This window comes from Dendrobates tinctorius, unplaced genomic scaffold, assembly GCF_039654945.1.
Source record: "Dendrobates tinctorius isolate UK_male_01 unplaced genomic scaffold, ASM3965494v1 ptg000073l, whole genome shotgun sequence".
Lineage (NCBI taxonomy): Eukaryota > Metazoa > Chordata > Amphibia > Anura > Dendrobatidae > Dendrobates > Dendrobates tinctorius.
In genome coordinates, this window is record NW_027361741.1 from 7,048,868 (window position 1) to 7,065,681 (window position 16,814).

At 46.2% G+C, this 16,814-nt stretch overlaps 1 protein-coding gene across 5 annotated transcripts in view; it reads left to right on the forward strand.

The window, feature by feature from the left end:
* The window catches only part of ACACB (acetyl-CoA carboxylase beta), a 398,726-nt gene that overhangs the window by 317,564 nt on the left and 64,348 nt on the right, over positions 1-16,814 (forward strand). For all 5 annotated transcript variants that reach the window (XM_073582603.1, XM_073582604.1, XM_073582605.1 and 2 more), the window contains 2 exons: positions 11,087-11,290; positions 12,591-12,746. In XM_073582603.1, the coding sequence (XP_073438704.1) occupies positions 11,087-11,290; positions 12,591-12,746 (360 nt within the window). The remainder of the gene's footprint in view (positions 1-11,086; positions 11,291-12,590; positions 12,747-16,814) is intronic.

Consider the following 16,814-nt stretch of genomic DNA (forward strand, 5'->3'; position numbering starts at 1 on the left):
TTATGGTCGGTACTCCACGGATACGAGGGCACGCGCAACAAGACGTAGCACAGGAGTGCATGGAGCAGACCTGAACAGCGCTTTTTCGGATGCCCTGAATCAGCCCCAGAGCTCTCCGTTCCCCTACCCAGAGGGTGGATCGATTGAGCAATACCCCCCTGTAAAACCTCCTCCAGCTCCGCTACATCGCCTGGAGGATGAGACCGAAAGACCCTGGACAGCGACGACCTGACTGAGCACAGGAGTGGAGTTATGGGGTTGGTTCCTTGTCCCCGGGAGAAGCGCTGACTTAGCGTCAGCGGCGGTACACTGGCACCCGGTCGCGGAACCACCCCCCCCCCCCCCCCCGGCGCTTACCGCGGGGAGGCCAGAAATTTAGCCCCTGGCTTTTTCAGCCTGCTTGGCCGCAATTTAAATAGCGCCGCCCCCTCCCCGCCCCCGGCGCCTACCGCGGGTAGGCCAAAAATTTAGTCCCCGGCTTTTCCGGCGTACTAGGCCGCAATTTGAATAGCTCCGCCCGCGCTATAGTCACCGCCCCCTCCTCTTGGCACCTCTCATTCCAAACAAGACGCGCAATTCTAATCTCGGGGGCCATGTCTGTTACCTCTGTTGCAGTTAACCCTTTCAGGAGCAGCCAAATTCTGGGTGATGCCACAGGGCCACTGTCTTCCTTCCGGGGGACATAACACAGGACCGTGGGTAAGCTGCATCTGCCCTCAGATTAAAGCTTAACCCCTTCCAGCACATTCCCTGCAGCTGTAGTCAGACTCTGCCGTTAACCCCTTCTGGAGCGCTATGCCTCACTCACAGGAGGCTAAACGGGCTGCTAAGAAGCCCACTGCTACCCCCGAGTGGGCTGCGCCCCTGTCACGGTCGGTGGAGCCTCTTACCAAAGGCTATATTCCCCCTCCAGGAGGACTGTCTCTGCCAAAGCGGGCTCATGGCGTGTCCCCTAATCGCGTTCGCGCCTCAGCATCAGCGACTCCTGTCTCTCGCTCGCCCTCTCCTAAGGTTCACAGCGAGCATAACTCTGATTTTGTATCTGTCACGTCAGCCCCCCAACTGATCAAGAGTCGCTTGATTCTCTTATAGAATTAGTCAACAGGATTCTGAGGTTGAATGAGGAAAATATTCCCGCTCCAGCACTCCTCTTTTAAGGAACAAGTGTGTGCGCTGGTTATTTACCCAGCCGTCCAGTATCATAGGGATCAGCCATAAGTGGTTCACTGGGCAAAAGTTTACTCTGGCTAAATACCCTTTTGATCCAGACCTAATGAAGGATCGATTACAGATCATTCCGGTGGACCCTCCTGTACCGCGTCTTGCTTCCACAACGCTCCTATCTGTTTCTGAGCGTTCCTTGGTCAGAAACCCCTCCGATCATCAAATTGATTGCCTTGCCCGTTCAATTTTTTGAAAGCTTCAGGAGCGGCATTTGTTCCTTCCTTAGCCGCAGTTTAGGTCACTAAGGCATGGCCGCTTGGGCAGAAGTCCTGATTACTGCCTTCCAGGGCACCAATCTTCCTCCAGAGACAACCTCTGTCGCCAGCCAGATAGTTCATGCAGCAAACTTTGTAGTAGACGCTTCTTTTGAGGCCGCCAATTGCGCGGCTCATACTGCCGCTAATGAGATCTCCATTAGAAGAGCCCCAGGGCTCTGTGGCTGGTGGGCGGATGCCACATCTAAAAGTTTGTTGACTTCTCCCCCCTTTTCAAGCGGGTCATCTTTTTGGAGAGAGACTGGACCAGCTCATTTCTGATACTACAGAAGACAAGAGAAGTGAGAAGACAGGTAAATTCCTTCCTCAACAAAGGGCTGTTCGGCCGTTTTCGCTCCAACATCCGATGTGGTTCGATCTTCTCGCAACAAATCCAGTTGGTCCTCCTCTACCTTCTCTTTTGGATCAGGTCTGTCCCCGCGCGGAGACAGAGGCTCCCAGATCTCATACAGATCTAACCGTTCTTGGAAACCCACGCCTAGGGCTTCTGGATCTAGGGGAGCCAGATCTCATAGATCTACCTAATGATGACAAATGGGTCAGAAAGCTCTGGTATTCTTCGGATATAATATACAATTTCCCCCCCCCCCTCCGCCCTCTAACTTGAGTTTTCCTTTCCTCTTCCTCCAAGAGAAAGAGGAGCCTTTGGGCTGTTCAGGCTCTTCTAAGGGACGGAGTCATCATTCCAGTCCCCCTTCACGAAGGGTTCAGGAGATTTTATTCAGTCCTTCTTTTGTGGTTCTAAAAGAGAAAGTATGAGATTCAATGGCTAGCACACTATAGGTACGGGGGTATGGTGCTAGTGAAGGAGGCTCATGAGTCCCACATAAATGTCTATTAGAATCACTGCACACATACACTTAAGGAGTATTTTCTTATTAGTGAAATTTATTGAAAGCAAGTGCTCTTATAGTGATTGCGACAGAATGACGTTTCAGTCATTCAAGACCTTGATCACATAAGTCGCCGGAGTAGTTCTGAACTAAGGGCTGTCCTGAATTAGGTAATGGTCACTTATGCCTTTAGGTTAGCCAGGGTCAGAGCGGTCGCTCTATGTGGGGTGGTGGCGAGACGGTGGAGTGTGTTAACACTCAGTTGTTGCAAGGAGGCGACTTATGTGATCAAGGTCTTGAATGACCGAAACGTCATTCTGTCGCAATCACTATAAGAGCACTTGCTTTCAATAAATTTCACTAATAAGAAAATACTCCTTAAGTCTAAAAGAGAAAGGGTCCATGCGACCCATCTCTGGATCTCAATTGTTAATCACCTTGTCACGGTACGGCGATTACAAATGGAAACTCTACGATCAGTTGTCGCTTCCATGGAAAAGGGACAGTTCCTAGCATCCATCGATGTCAAGAACGCTTGCCTTCACATTCCGATCTGCCCGTCCCTCCAGTAGTTCCTGCGTTTTGCAACTCACGAGGAACACGTCCAGTTCGTGGCCTTGCCCTTCAGACTCACCACCGCTCCCAGGGTCTTTACCAAGGTCATGGCGGCTTTCATGCCCATTCTTCACCCTCGGGGAGTGGTACTGTTACCGTATCTGGACGACCTGCTCATCAAGGGTCCGTCCCTTCCAGTCTGCAAGGAATTGTGGATAACAGTAAATACTCTTTCCCGCCTAGGGCGGAAGATAGACTGCGAAAAGTCTCTCCCAGGACCGGCTCACACTTCCCGCGGATTCACCACTCTCCCTCCAGGAGAGACCCAAGCCTTACAACAAGCAGAGCGGCCTCTTTCTCGACCAGTTTCTCTCTCCATTCGTTTCAGCATGAGAGTTCTCGGAAGGATGGTGGCAGCGATGGAAGCAGTCCATTTGCACAGTTCCACCTCCGTCCCTTACAACATGCATTGCTGTTAGCTTGGGACGAGAACCCAATCTCCCTGGACCGTCGGATTCCTCCGTCCCTGCGGGACAGGCAAGCCCTCAGGGAGTATACACCGAGGTCCTCCCTGAATCAAGGGAGGTCTTTACCCACAGTAAGATGGTTGGTAGTAACCTCCGACCCAAGTCTCCTCAGTTGGGGTGCGGTCCCTCGTCACCTCACGGCACAAGGTCATTGGTCAACCTGAGAGTCACGTCTCCCCATTAACTTTGGGAGATAAGAACAAACAGATTAGCTCTAAGGAGTTTCCACCATCTCTTCGCAGGTCTCCCCATCAGGTCTCAATCCGACAACGCCACGGCTGTAGCGTATATCAACCATCATGGAGGTTTTCGGGGCAAGATGGCCATGCACGAAGTGAGTTTCATCTTCCACAGGGCCGAGACCAACCATTCGCCCATCTCGGCAAGCCAGATCCCGGGCTTGGAAAATTAGAAGATAGATTTTCTCGGTCACCAAGGCATTGCCTCGGGGAGGTGGTCTCTTCATCCGGAACGCTTTCAGCAGATTTGTCATCGCTGGAGGTCTCCGGATGTGGATCTCATGGCCTCAAGACTAAACAACAAGGTTCCTTGGTCCATTCTCCGATCGCGCGATCCTTGCGCCATCGGAGCGGACGCTCTAGTTCCGCCATAGCTCCTGTTCTGGCTCCTGTACAACTTCCACCCTCTTCCCTTGTTTCCGAGGGTCATCAAGAGGATCAGAGCGGAGGTAGTGCCAGTGATCCTAGTCGCGCCAGACTGGCCGTGCCGAGCATGGTATGCAGAACTAATACAACTAGTCGCCGACGTCTCCTCGCGACTTTCATATCATATGGATCTACTCTCGAAGGGCACGATTTACCACCAGAACTCCGGGGTCCTGTCTTTGACGGCGTGGCCGTTGAATCCTGGTTTTTAGCTCAGGCTGGTTTCCCTCACGACGTGATTTCCACCATGATTAATACCAGGAAGCCTGTGTCCATGCGCATCTATCACCGCACCTAGACAACCTTCCTTTTTTTGTGGTGCAAGGCTCATGGTCGATCACCTCTGGTATTTTCCATTCTGGCCATATTGGAATTCCTTCAATCCGGATTAATATCAGGCCTTGCGCTTAGCTCGCTCAGCGGCAAAATTTCAGCCTTGTCAGTGCTTTTCCAACACAAATTGCCACCAAGCTCCAGCTCAAGACGTTCAATCAGGGATTTTCCCATGTGGCGTCTCCTTATAGAAGACCATTTGACTCATAGGGCCTTAACTCGGTTCTCGGGGCCTTTCAGGAGGTTCCCTTTCGAACTGCTGCAGGACGTGTCACTGACCGTCCTCTCTTGGAAGGTGGTCTCTCTAGTGGCAACTACGTCAATCAGACGAGTTTCGGAATTGGCAGCCCTTTCCTGCCGTTCTCCGTTTCTGAATTTTCATCAGGAAAAGGTAGTTCTCAGGACGTTCCCGTCCTTCCTGGACAAGGTCCTCTCCTCTTGCCATCTCAACAGGGAAATTGTTTTGCCTTCCCTTTGTTCCGGAGCCAGTCCATCGCATTGAGAAGGCCCTTCACACCCTGGATGTGGTTAGGGCGCTGAGACGGTACATCTCGCGGATGGCTCCTTTCCACAAGTCAGATGCCCTGTTCATACTTCCAGACGGGCATAGGAAGGGTCTAGCCAGGTTGATTCACTTGGCGATTCAGGTATCCTACCGTATCAGGAACGCGCCTATCCCAGCGGGGATTAAGGCGCGCTCTACCCGGTTAGTGAGCGCCTCTTCGATCTTTCGGCACCAGGCCTCGGCAGAACAGGTCTGCAAGACTGCGACTTCGTCCAGTTTGCATACTTTTACAAAAAGTTACCAAATTCATTCTCAGGCCTCTCTGCAAGGCTGCGACTTGGTTCAGCTTGCGTATCTTTACAAACATTGCCTAATTCATTCTCAGGCTTCTGCAGATGCAGCTCTCGGCAGACGCTGCCTGCAATCAGCAGTACCACAGTGTTCACTCAGTGGTACATGGGGTATTAGCATATGTATGCTCCCCACCCAGGGACTGCTTTAGGACGTCCCACAGTCTCTGTGTCCCCCAATGAGGCGTAGGAGAAATAGGGATTTTTGTGTACTTACTGTAAAATCCTTTTCTCCGAGCCAATCATTGGGGGACACAGCACCCACCCTTTTTAGCCTATTGGCTCACTGTAGCATTCTTAGGCGTTGATATTGTTATGGTTATTGTTAACTGTTTATGCTCCTACTGCTTTTTTCACCGAACTGGAGAATCTCAGCCAGCGAGATTGTGTATACTGCAGGGGAGGAGCAAACTGGTTTACTTAGTGTCCTCCTAGTGGCTAGCAGCATAACACCCACGGTCTCTGTCCCCCAATGATTTGCTCGAAGAAAAGGATTTTACGGTGAGTACACAAAAATCCCTATTTTTAAACTTTTTGAGATGTGTGGAAACCAGAAACTTCACTTTAAATCTTTCATTGTTCAATCTTAGCAAATGGCTATATGTTATATCAACAGTAATTTAAATTTAAAAGTTTTCCAACCGAGTTTCCTGCGGTGCTTTATGCTATAAATTCTCTAAGTTGGCCGTGCACATTAGATAATTGTTGGCCAAATACGTTTATGAAAAGCAGCAGACTCAAGTCTTTAATTATAAGGCCAGCTTAATGATGGGAAAACAGAAATATTTATAAAATGAATTCCTTAAAGGGAAGGTGCCATCTCCAAAAAAATTTTTCAGCAATTGAAAAAATGTAAAGAATTAATGTTTACATTTTCTTAAAAAATATTATCATTTGTTTTTAATTTTGTAAAATATGAAAAATAATTTTAAAAAGTTTGGCATTTCCACTTGTTAACACTAGGAGGAGCAGATACTGAAATTTGGCACAAAAACCTAGTGTACTGTACAACTAGCTCACATTACTGTCCTGCAGTAATTATGGGCATAGTGTCCATGATGTTTGATATTGATATATGATCATGCCCTAAAATGGACACTGTATGGGCGGAATCTGCTGACATGGGTGTGGTGTCACTCCTCTCCTCCCCTACTGGGTGCTTGCTAAGGGAAAAGAGAGGATGACATCTAGGAACACAGTGAGCAGCCATTTTGATGGGGCCTGCAAAGTTATACTGACTGTCTTTTCATGTAAAGTCTGGATCAGAACAGGTCACCAATCAGCAGAAATGTTTCCTGGATTTCTGTGGAGCAGACAAGAAGACGGTCCATCCATGTGTATAAAACACAGCGCTCTATATACAATCCCTGGCACCGAACAGGGTGCCCCCCACAGACCAGCACACTGCTCTCCTGAAATACTCTGTGCTGCTGTCACCCTGCTCCTTCCCCCATACATTTCCCTCTGTGACCCCCATAGACCAGCACACTGCTCTCCTGAAATACTCTGTGCTGCTGTCACCCTGCTCCTCCACCATATATCTCTCTCTGTGACCCCCCCATAGACCAGCACACTGCTCTCCCGAAATACTTTGTGCTGCTGTCACCCTGCTCCTCCCCCATATATCTCCCTCTGTGCCCCCCACAGACCAGCACACTGCTCTCCTGAAATACTCTGTGCTGCTGTCACCCTGCTCCTTCCCCCATACATCTCCCTGTGACCCCCCCATAGACCAGCACACTGCTCTCCTGAAATACTCTGTTCTGCTGTCACCTTGCTCCTTCCCCCATACATCTCCCTGTGACCCCCCCATAGACCAGCACACTGCTCTCCTGAAATACTCTGTGCTGCTGTCACCCTGCTCCTTCCTCCATATATCAGGCCCCTGTCGCCTCGCTTTCACACATCGCCAGGACGGGATCTGAGGAGAGGAATGGGGTCTTCGGTCACCGAGGATGGCAGGCAGCAAGGATTCTGGGAGCAGGGTGACAGCAGCACAGAGTATTTCAGGAGAGCTGTGTGCTGGTCTATGGGGGGCACAGAGAGAGATATATGGTGGAGGGAGCAGGGTGACAGCAGCACAGAGTATTTCAGGAGAGCAGTGTGCTGGTCTATGGGGGGCACACAGAGAGATACAGTGGGGTAAAAAAGTATTTAGTCAGTCAGCAATAGTGCAAGTTCCACCACTTAAAAAGATGAGAGGCGTCTGTAATTTACATCATAGGTAGACCTCAACTATGGGAGACAAACTGAGAAAAAAAATCCAGAAAATCACATTGTCTGTTTTTTTTTCATTTTATTTGCATATTATGGTGGAAAATAAGTATTTGGTCAGAAACAAAATTTCATCTCAATACTTTGTGATATATCCTTTGTTGGCAATGACAGAGGTCAAACGTTTTCTGTAAGTCTTCACAAGGTTGCCACACACTGTTGTTGGTATGTTGGCCCATTCCTCCATGCAGATCTCCTCTAGAGCAGTGATGTTTTTGGCTTTTCGCTTGGCAACACGGACTTTCAACTCCCTCCAAAGGTTTTCTATAGGGTTGAGATCTGGAGACTGGCTAGGCCACTCGAGGACATTGAAATGCTTCTTACGAAGCCACTCCTTCGTTGCCCTGGCGGTGTGCTTTGGATCATTGTCATGTTGAAAGACCCAGCCACGTTTCATCTGCAATGCCCTTGCTGATGGAAGGAGGTTTGCACTCAAAATCTCACAATACATGGCCCCATTCATTCTTTCATGTACCCGGATCAGTCGTCCTGGCCCCTTTGCAGAGAAACAGCCCCAAAGCATGATGTTTCCACCACCATGCTTTACAGTAGGTATGGTGTTTGATGGATGCAACTCAGTATTCTTTTTCCTCCAAACATGACAAGTTGTGTTTCTACCAAACAGTTCCAGTTTGGTTTCATCAGACCATAGGACATTCTCCCAAAACTCCTCTGGATCATCCAAATGCTCTCTAGCAAACTTCAGACGGGCCCGGACATGTACAGGCTTAAGCAGTGGGACACGTCTGGCACTGCAGGATCTGAGTCCATGGTGGCGTAGTGTGTTACTTATGGTAGGCCTTGTTACATTGGTCCCAGCTCTCTGCAGTTCATTCACTAGGTCCCCCCGCGTGGTTCTGGGATTTTTGCTCACCGTTCTTGTGATCATTCTGACCCCACGGGGTGGGATTTTGCGTGGAGCACCAGATCGAGGGAGATTATCAGTGGTCTTGTATGTCTTCCATTTTCTAATTATTGCTCCCACAGTTGATTTCTTCACTCCAAGCTGGTTGGCTATTGCAGATTCAGTCTTCCCAGCCCTGGTGCAGGGCTACAATTTTGTTTCTGGTGTCCTTTGACAGCTCTTTGGTCTTCACCATAGTGGAGTTTGGAGTCAGACTGTTTGAGGGTGTGCACAGGTGTCTTTTTATACTGATAACAAGTTTAAACAGGTGCCATTACTACAGGTAATGAGTGGAGGAAAGAGGAGACTCTTAAAGAAGAAGTTACAGGTCTGTGAGAGCCAGAAATCTTGTTTGCTTGTTTCTGACCAGATACTTATTTTCCACCATAATATGCAAATAAAATGAAAAAACAACAGACAATGTGATTTTCTGGATTTTTTTTTCTCAGTTTGTCTCCCATAGTTGAGGTCTACCTATGATGTAAATTACAGACGCCTCTCATCTTTTTAAGTGGTGGAACTTGCACTATTGCTGACTGACTAAATACTTTTTTGCCCCACTGTATATGGTAGAGGGAGCAGAGTGACAGCAGCACACAGTATTTCAGGAGAGCAGTGCGCTGGTCTATGGGGGGCACAGAGGGAGATATATGGGGGAAGAGCAGGGTGACAGCAGCACAGAGTATTTCAGGAGAGCAGTGTGCTGGTCTATGGGGGGGCACACAGAGAGATATATGGTAGAGGGAGCAGAGTGACAGCAGCACAGAGTATTTCAGGAGAGCAGTGCGCTGGTCTATGGGGGGCACAGAGGGAGATATATGGGTGAGGAGCAGGGAGACAGCAGCACAGAAATCCAGGAAACATTTCTGCTGATTGATGGCCTGTTCTGTTCCAGACTTTGCATGCAAAGACCCCATTCCCCTCCTCAGATCCTGTCCTGGCGATGTGTGAAAGCGAGGCGACAGGCGCAGTCCGGGGTGACGCTGGGAAGCAGGCTGGGGGGGAATGGAGCCATACAGTAATGATAAAAATGAGACCCCTCTCTTCAGCTGCCTCCCCAGCCCACCCCTGACTGCACCTATTACCCCTGACCTGTGTGCAGGTGCTCAGCCAGAACCACCCTAGAATGGGTCCCCTTTTAGCAGATCACAAATAATACCGCCATATACTTCACACACAATGCCGCCATATACTTCACACACAATACCACCATGTAGATCACACATAAAACAAGCAGGGTGACAGCAGCACAGAGTATTTCAGGAGAGCAGTATCACACGGCAGAGAATTAGATACACGGCTCAGCAGACAGTATCACACAGGAGAGGATTAGATACACAGCTCAGCAGTCAGTGTCACACAGGATAGGAATAGATACACTGTTCAGCTGTCAGTATCACACAGTATAGGATTAGATACACAGCTCAGCAGTCAGTATCACACAGAATAGGATTAGATACACAGCTCAGCAGTCATTATCACACAGGATAAGATTAGATACACGGTTCAGCAGTCAGTATCACACAGGAGAGGATTAGATACACGGTTCAGCAGTCAGTATCACACAGGAGAGGATTAGATACACGGCTCAGCAGTCAGTATCACACAGGAGAGGATTAGATACACGGTTCAGCAGTCAGTATCACACAAGAGAGGATTAGATACACGGTTCAGCAGTCAGTATCACACAGGAGAGGATTAGATACACGGCTCAGCAGACAGTATCACACAGGAGAGGATTAGATACACGGTTCAGCAGTCAGTATCACACAGGAGAGGATTAGATACACGGGCTCAGCAGGCAGTATCACACAGGAGAGGATTAGATACACGGCTCAGCAGGCAGTATCACAGGAGACAGTATTACAGATATGCCCACACTGGTGAAACTTCCAGCCCCCCCCCCCAATTATACACTAGACTATGGGCTGTATATGTCACTGTCCTCCTCAGACAGCCATAAAAGCTCTCATAAAAGCAAAGGTGTCAGATTACCGGAGATCACTGGGGCTGTGAGTGAGGAGGCGGAGGCAGAGCAGGAGGACAGGGGAGCTGGAGCAGGAAGCACGGTGCAGAAAGTGGAGCTCAGCAGATAGCACTGGGCTACAGTAAAATGGCGCCCAGCCACACCTACAGCAGTGAATGGTGCACCCCACAGGGGCGTGCCCAGTTCACTGCTAATGAGGTTGCATGGTGGGGTCGGGAGCCGACTTGCAGTCTCCTATGTCCAGGGACGGCCATATTTGCAGACTGTATGAGTCCTCCACAGATCTGCAAATCAAGATGGCAGCGCCCAGTGGCTACATTAAAACATTATTACAAACAAACCATAAATCCTAGTTAGTACAACATTTGCTGAAACAACATGTTTTGTTACTTACTCTTTTTTTGCAAATTATATAAAATTGCGGCACCTTTCCTTTAAGTACTGATAAATGCATTTAAATAGATGCCCCAGGAGAGGAATATGTACTGCCCTTATTTTTTTTCTAAAGAATTAGACTTTACCTCTTCGGCTCATATATTTTATGAAAACTTGGATACACTTATAGCCTAGAATAATATGCATGTAATGCCCGCTACCTTTCTATGATCATTTCCACTGTAAGTAACAGCGGTGTCCTCTTTTATCATTTATTAGATTGAGGAGTCAGTCCGATCCATGGTTATAAGATATGGTAGCCGTTTATGGAAGCTACGTGTACTTCAGGCTGAAGTGAAGATCAATATCAGATTGACCCCTACAGGCAAAGCCATCCCCATCCGTCTCTTTCTTACCAATGAGTCTGGTTACTATTTGGACATTAGTCTTTATAAAGAGGTGACAGAACCCAGCACTGGGCAGGTGAGTAACAGCCTTTATTTTATCATGTCCATTCCTAAATCTGTGATTAAAGAGAACCTGTAAACTTGAAAATGCAGTCCAATCTTCAAGCCTCCCCCTTACAGAGAAGGAGGAGCCGAATAAGTTGATTTATATAGTTTTGTGAGAAAATGTTCAGTATGACCTGTGTATTAATTATGCTCTATCGCGGCTTTCCATTCAAGTGGGTGGTCCTATCAGTGATTGACAGTTATCTCTGTATGCACAATTATATAAAGAAAGCTGTCAGTCACTGATAGGACCACCCACTGGACCAAAAAAAAAAACGAGCAAAGGTTTAAGTGATTAAAACATGTTGTACTGAATATTTTGTCGCAAAACTCAATATCAATCTACTCAGCTCTCCCTGCTCTATAACATGGAGGCTGCAGATCGGTCTGCATTTTCATGGTGACTGGTTCATTAAGGTAGCAGTTGTTGTGCTCATTATACACAAACTGTTCTGCCAAAATATAAGTATAAAAACTACAAGAGAAAAAGTGAGCAAAAACCCTGCTGTAATTAAGTAAATAAAAAGCAAAAAGTGCACCAGTCTGGTGAAGCTTTATATACAATTTCCAGCTCAGGAAAGGGAGGCCACTCTCCGGCTTGCACGGAACGCAACAATACAAAGAAAAAAAACACAAAAATGAAGCTTGGTTTGAGTGGGTACACATTCAGAACATAAACGCATTTTCACATTGGCTGGAAATTGTATATAAGGCTTCACCAGACTGGTGTTTCACTGGTTGGGCCCAGTTCTTTTATCTGCCCTTATTCACACACTGACGTCAACATTGACACACGGTGAGATATTGATATTAGACAGTGTAGGACTGTCCCGATCAGACTTACCTTGTCGTGGTGAGATGGCTTTTATGCTATTTTTTTTATCAAAAATAAGTATTACTAAAAACTCTGTATTATTTAAACGCACTTTTTGCTTTTTATTTACTTAATTACAGCAGGGTTTTTCCTCATTTTTCTCTTGTAGGTTTCATATGTTTTGTGGCCAATGTGCACATGCGCTTATGTTCTGCATGTGTACCAACTCAAACCAAGCTTAATTTTTGTGGGGTTTTTTTTTCAAACCATAAGTATGTGGATTCAATCCCATGTTCTGGGGAAAAGGAGGCATATAGTTGAATTCACTTCAAAAATCTAGTGCTAGCTAGAAACGAGTAATGAAACTTGTTTGAAAATTTAACCTTAGTGTTTTATGTGTTTAAAATCATAGCAGAATAATTTTTAATTAAATAAAACATTTAATGTCTTATAACAGATCATGTTTAATTCCTACGGTGATAAGCATGGACTTATGCATGGGATGCTGATCAACACTCCCTATGTGACCAAGGACCTTTTACAGTCTAAGAGATTCCAAGCTCAATCACTGGGGACAACATATGTCTATGATTTCCCCGAGATGTTCAGACAGGTAAGATTTTTGGCTGGTTTCGGGAAGATAAAGGTGGAACTTTGCATTACTCTATCGCTTCTTTGGGTGACAGAGGAAACCATGTGTTTATGCTCCTGCTACAAGGCAAAAAAGGCTAACTCCTTTCCAGCAGGTTACACCCACAAACTGGTACGGAGCTAATAAGTTTTAGCTTAGTGTGAGTACGAGGCAGATACCTTAGGGTCTTGATGTGTTTTATTAATCTTTTCCTTTTTTTCCTTTGAGGCTCAGCTCGTGACTATGAGCAAGAGAATGTAAGGCTGTGTGCCCACATTGCGTTTTTTAAGCGTTTCTGCAGCAGTCTTGCTGCTGCGGAAACAATTAAAAAACACTTACAAAATGCATCCCATTCATTTTAACTACATTCCGAAATTGCTGTGCCCATGCTGCGTATTTTTCCACAGCGGAATCGCATTGCGGAAAAATACACACCATGTTCATTAATTTTGCGGAATCGCGGCGATTCCGCCACCATAGACTTGCATTGTACATAAGAGAGTAGATTTGGCACTGCTGCTTAAGCCCAAAGCAGTTCCATGACTGCTATTCAAGTTGAAAATCACACACCTTGACCGACCGCCAAAATACCGTCAGAACGGGTGCTCAATCCAGAAAAGCAAACGTGTAATCTGATTTTGTACAAAAGAGAAAAAAAAAGTGATGGCACTCACCGTTCTGTCGTGAAAATTCTTCATTGATTAAAAGGCATTGGCACGGGAGGAACGTACAGAGAGTGATTCCAGCATCAGGACCCGTTGAAGCGCAAGTGCGTGAAACGGCCATTGTCCACTCTCTGTACGTTCCTTCCGTGCCAATGCCTTTTAATTAATTTTTTTTTCTTTTGTACAAAAATAGACTTGCATTGGAACGCTTGAAATCCACAAATATGAAAAATGTTCGCGTATTTCAAGCGCATTTGCTGCAGTTTTGTAACTCAAAACCGCAACAAATGGGAAGTGACATCATGGGAGGCGTTCCTGCCATCCCATGAGCATCCCATAATCCAGGAAGACTATATTGTCCCCTATTTTTTTTTTTTTTTTTTTTTTGGCACATATATTGTTTGTCTACATTTTTTTTATTTTTGCCCCTATATTTTTTGCTCCCCCTTATTTTTTTAAATTATTTAAATTTCATTGGTGGCCAGTGGTTACCTGTGGAAATAAATTATACTTACCTGTCCCCGCCGATCGCCACCTAAAATAAAATAGAAAAAAAAATAGCATATAGTCACCTAGACACCTAATTCCCCGAAGCCCTCGTTCACCTGAAAAAAAGTAAAATAAATCACAAAAGATAAATACCCTCCGTAGAATCCATTTTATTTGAGTGTCCCACGATGATCTAATCCGCCGCCGCCGATACAATGAACGAGGCCTTAAAGCGGCCTGGGGCATTCATTGTATAACGAGTTCAACCCGAATGCAGCTCGCGCTGCTCGGGTGAACTCGTTACAGACCCGAAGACCATGAGAAATTCTCTTGGTACAGCAGGGTCGTAAATTATGTCACCGGAGCAGCGCGAGTTCAATGCACTCCGGTGACCTCATTCGGAGGGTCACGCTGCCGGGAGCAGACGTGTTCCCGGCAGTGTGAGCATGCAGCAGCCATGACAGCTGCCACTTCTGCAGATGTGATAGCTGTCATGATAGATCGCAAGAACGTGGACAGGTAAATATTTTTTTTTAGTCAATTAAAGAAAAAAATAAAATGGTATCTTTTATTTCAAATAAAAGATATTTTATTTATATGGGTGTTCTCTTTTTTTTTTTTTAATTCGTTTATTAAGGGTACAAAGAATGCACAACATACACAATGACTTATGATAACAGGCACTTTACAAAGCATACATGCCTCCGTCGATAATAAAATATAATACAAAGAGATAGCACACTCTTATAGATAAACAAGGTAATGTGTACATTTCCTTCCAAGCATATGCAAAAAATGACTGTTTATATATTTCCCCATATGTATAACACTCTAATTTCACAAACCTTGTCATGTCATGCAACAGTAAAAACTAACTAAAACTCCTAAACTACAACTACCACTACGTCAACTAATACCAACTATTTCCGCAGCCTAGTTTCCTATACCATATTATGTCGCATGTTATGTTCAGTCTTGCAAAGTGAGGTGAGAGGAATTCCACCTCTCCCAGATCTTTTCAAATTTACCCGGGCATCCGCTATTTTGGTATAGCGTGCGCTCATATGGAATAATTGAATTCACCAATTTAATCCAAAATCTAAGGGAAGGATAAGAACCCCCCATCCACCTCAGTGCCAGCACCTTCCGTGCCATAAACAGCATCTCGCGCAAGAAGACTCCAGTATAGCGATCCCAAATCTCCTCCTCCCATACCCCAAACAAGCAGACCAATGGTTCTAGAGGGACAGGGGCCTGCACCAGGGTCGTCAGTAGTGTAGTCACCTCTTTCCAGTAGTGTAGGATAATGGGACATTGCCACACCATATGAATAAAATCCGCATCTGGCGAGTGACATCGCATACATTCTGACAATTGAAGCCGACCCATCCTAAAAAGTCTCAAAGAAGTCATATATGATTGATACAATTATATATAATTATTCATTCTGTTATTAATAGATGGTGATACTCCAGTCGAAGACTCCAGAATTTCCTCCCACTCCTCTCCTTGCGTATCAGGGATGAGTCATTCCCACTTCATCTTAATAGAGCTTATGGCCGATTCTGCCCCTACTGACAGCATATATGTGTACAAAGATGATATGAGACCCTGGGGACCCTGCGAGTTAAGAATTCCTATCAGAGGTAAAGATGAAATAGTACGGTCCACACCCCCATCCCTCATATGCGACTGAAGAGCCGATCTCAGCTGCAGATAGCGAAAAAATTGAGATCTCGGAATATCATGTGTGGCCTGCAATTATTCAAAAGACTTTAAGGTCCCTGGTCATACAAGTCTCCCACTGAAGAAACGCCACACTGGGTCCAAAAAACAGTGGACGGGTGATTCCGCAACTCCGTAAAATAGTTATTACTCCACAGGGGCATTTAAGCTATAACATCTTTAAACCCTATTATGTTCTTAATTTGTCTCCATATTAATCGTGCCAGCCGGAGCAGTGGTAACAGACGTGGAGCACTAGTTTTTTCCAAATCAAGGAATCCTAATGGGCAATCTGCTTGTGCAGTGTGAAGTAGGTGGCTTTCAGAATTAGAGAGGCAATTACCCGGCATCCATTTATTTTAAGCTTTAGCCTGCCCAGCTAAGTATTATAGGAAAAAATCTGGTAACGCCGCCCCACCTCCCTTCTTTGGTCTTTGTAAAGTGGACAATTTAAGTTTGGGCCTAGTTTTCCCCCAAATAAAGGATGTGACCAAAGAATTAAGATTGACAAAAAAGGACTTGGGCACCACTACCGCACTATGCTGGAGCGAGTAGCCAAATTTAGGGAGTAATATCATTTTAATCAGGTTAATGCGTCCTGCCACAGATAATGGGAGCCTACTCCAAGATGCAAATTTAGCTTTAACCAGGTCTAGCAATGGGTGGACATTAAGTTGTAGATCAAGCATATTATTATTAGAGATGTGGATGCCCAAATATTTAAAACTAGATACAATAGACAGCGAGGAGAGAGTCTCTAACCGGGGCATGGGAAAGGGTTAACATGGCAGACTTCTCCCAATCTACACTCACTGGCCACTTTATTAGGTACACCATGCTAGTAAGGGGTTGGACCCCCTTTTGCCTTCAGAACTGCCTCAATTCTTCGTGGCAGAGATTCAACAAGGTGCTGGAAGCATTCCTCAGAGATTTTGGACCATATTGACATGATGGCATCACACAGTTGGCGCAGATTTGTCGGCTGCACATCCCTGATGCGAATCTCCCGTTCCACCACATCCCAAAGATGCTCTATTGGATTGAGATCTGGTGACTGAGGAGGCCATTTGAGTACAGTAAACTCATTGTCATGTTCAAGAAACCAATCTGAGATGATTCGAGCTTTATGACATGGCGCATTATCCTGCTGAAAGTAGCCATCAGATGTTGG